Source organism: Asparagus officinalis, chromosome 3 (genome assembly GCF_001876935.1).
Source record: "Asparagus officinalis chromosome 3, Aspof.V1, whole genome shotgun sequence".
NCBI classification, from domain to species: domain Eukaryota; kingdom Viridiplantae; phylum Streptophyta; class Magnoliopsida; order Asparagales; family Asparagaceae; genus Asparagus; species Asparagus officinalis.
In genome coordinates, this window is record NC_033796.1 from 35,984,401 (window position 1) to 35,985,447 (window position 1,047).

Here is a 1,047-nt window from a genome sequence, read left to right on the forward strand (position 1 = left end):
GAGAAGCCGCTGCCTCTTGTTTGCTGCAGCATTGTCTCCTTGACTGTTAAACAAAGTTCTCCCTGCACTTTGGCTAGATGTCCTTATATCTGAAACACCTCCATAAAGAATGGAGCCGGTAAGATCTCCACGACCAGCAACATAACCATAAAGTCCCCTTCTCTTGTTTCTTCTGGATCTTAAGAACTGTTCCAATGAGCGAACCTTGTTCTCTAGTATCTGCATTGCCCTAGCAGAGAGCCTGCATACAACAACTCCAAATGGAGTATCAGCACTCATTTCCCGACGCACAACCATGACTGGAAGCTCCCATACAGGAAAAAGCAGCCTAGATGAGCACAAACAAAGTCCTTCATGAGCACCAGAAAATACTGGTTCCGCTTCTTGAACAACCTGCCCCATGCTGAATCCACCAGTTGGCGTCCTAGCATTCGACATAGCAGTACTACCATTAAGTTGTGGCATTCCAACAAGTCCAGGATCCTCGAATACTTCTGCTGCCTTCTCAGCGATAAAGTTGCTTATTAGGCTTTGCTCATCATAGACTAATCTTGCAGCCAGCATTAGACACATTGCTGCAGCCTCTCCAGCTCCAAAACGATTGAAAAAATCTTCTATTTGTGGTCGTGGTGCATTAGATTCAAACAGCCTTCTCAAAATATCTACTGGTCTGTTGAAAACAACCTCCATCAACCCCATGGTACTGAAAACCATAAGTCTTCTCCTAGGGAGGATATGTTGTGTTGGCAGGTCACCTCTAGCCCAAAGTTTTCCAGATGCCTTTTCACATGATTCACCTAATCCTGCGAAAGCTTCTGCATCAGAGTATAGGGACTGAACAGCAAGTACAGTATCTGGTGGTGGTAAAACATCTGCTACTGATAGCATTCGACCCTCGACAGGCAAAGATGACACCAGTTCCCTTAATGCACGAGAACTTCTTGAAGAAACTCCGAAGTTACTTGAGAGAGATGATTGCATGGTGCTGGAATCCCTGTTAACTATCAGAAGAGAGGACACAGATGGCGCTGATGAATCTGAAAGGAC

The 1,047-nt window shown here is 45.3% G+C and overlaps 1 protein-coding gene across 1 annotated transcript in view; it reads right to left on the reverse strand.

Moving 5' to 3' along the window:
• Positions 1 to 1,047, reverse strand: part of LOC109833783 (nuclear pore complex protein NUP155) — a 15,240-nt gene that overhangs the window by 7,500 nt on the left and 6,693 nt on the right. Inside the window, 1 exon segment of the mRNA XM_020401593.1 lies at positions 1 to 1,047. This exon segment is cut by the window's left edge and continues 45 nt beyond it; it is cut by the window's right edge and continues 10 nt beyond it. Within this exon segment, the coding sequence (XP_020257182.1) occupies positions 1 to 1,047 (1,047 nt within the window).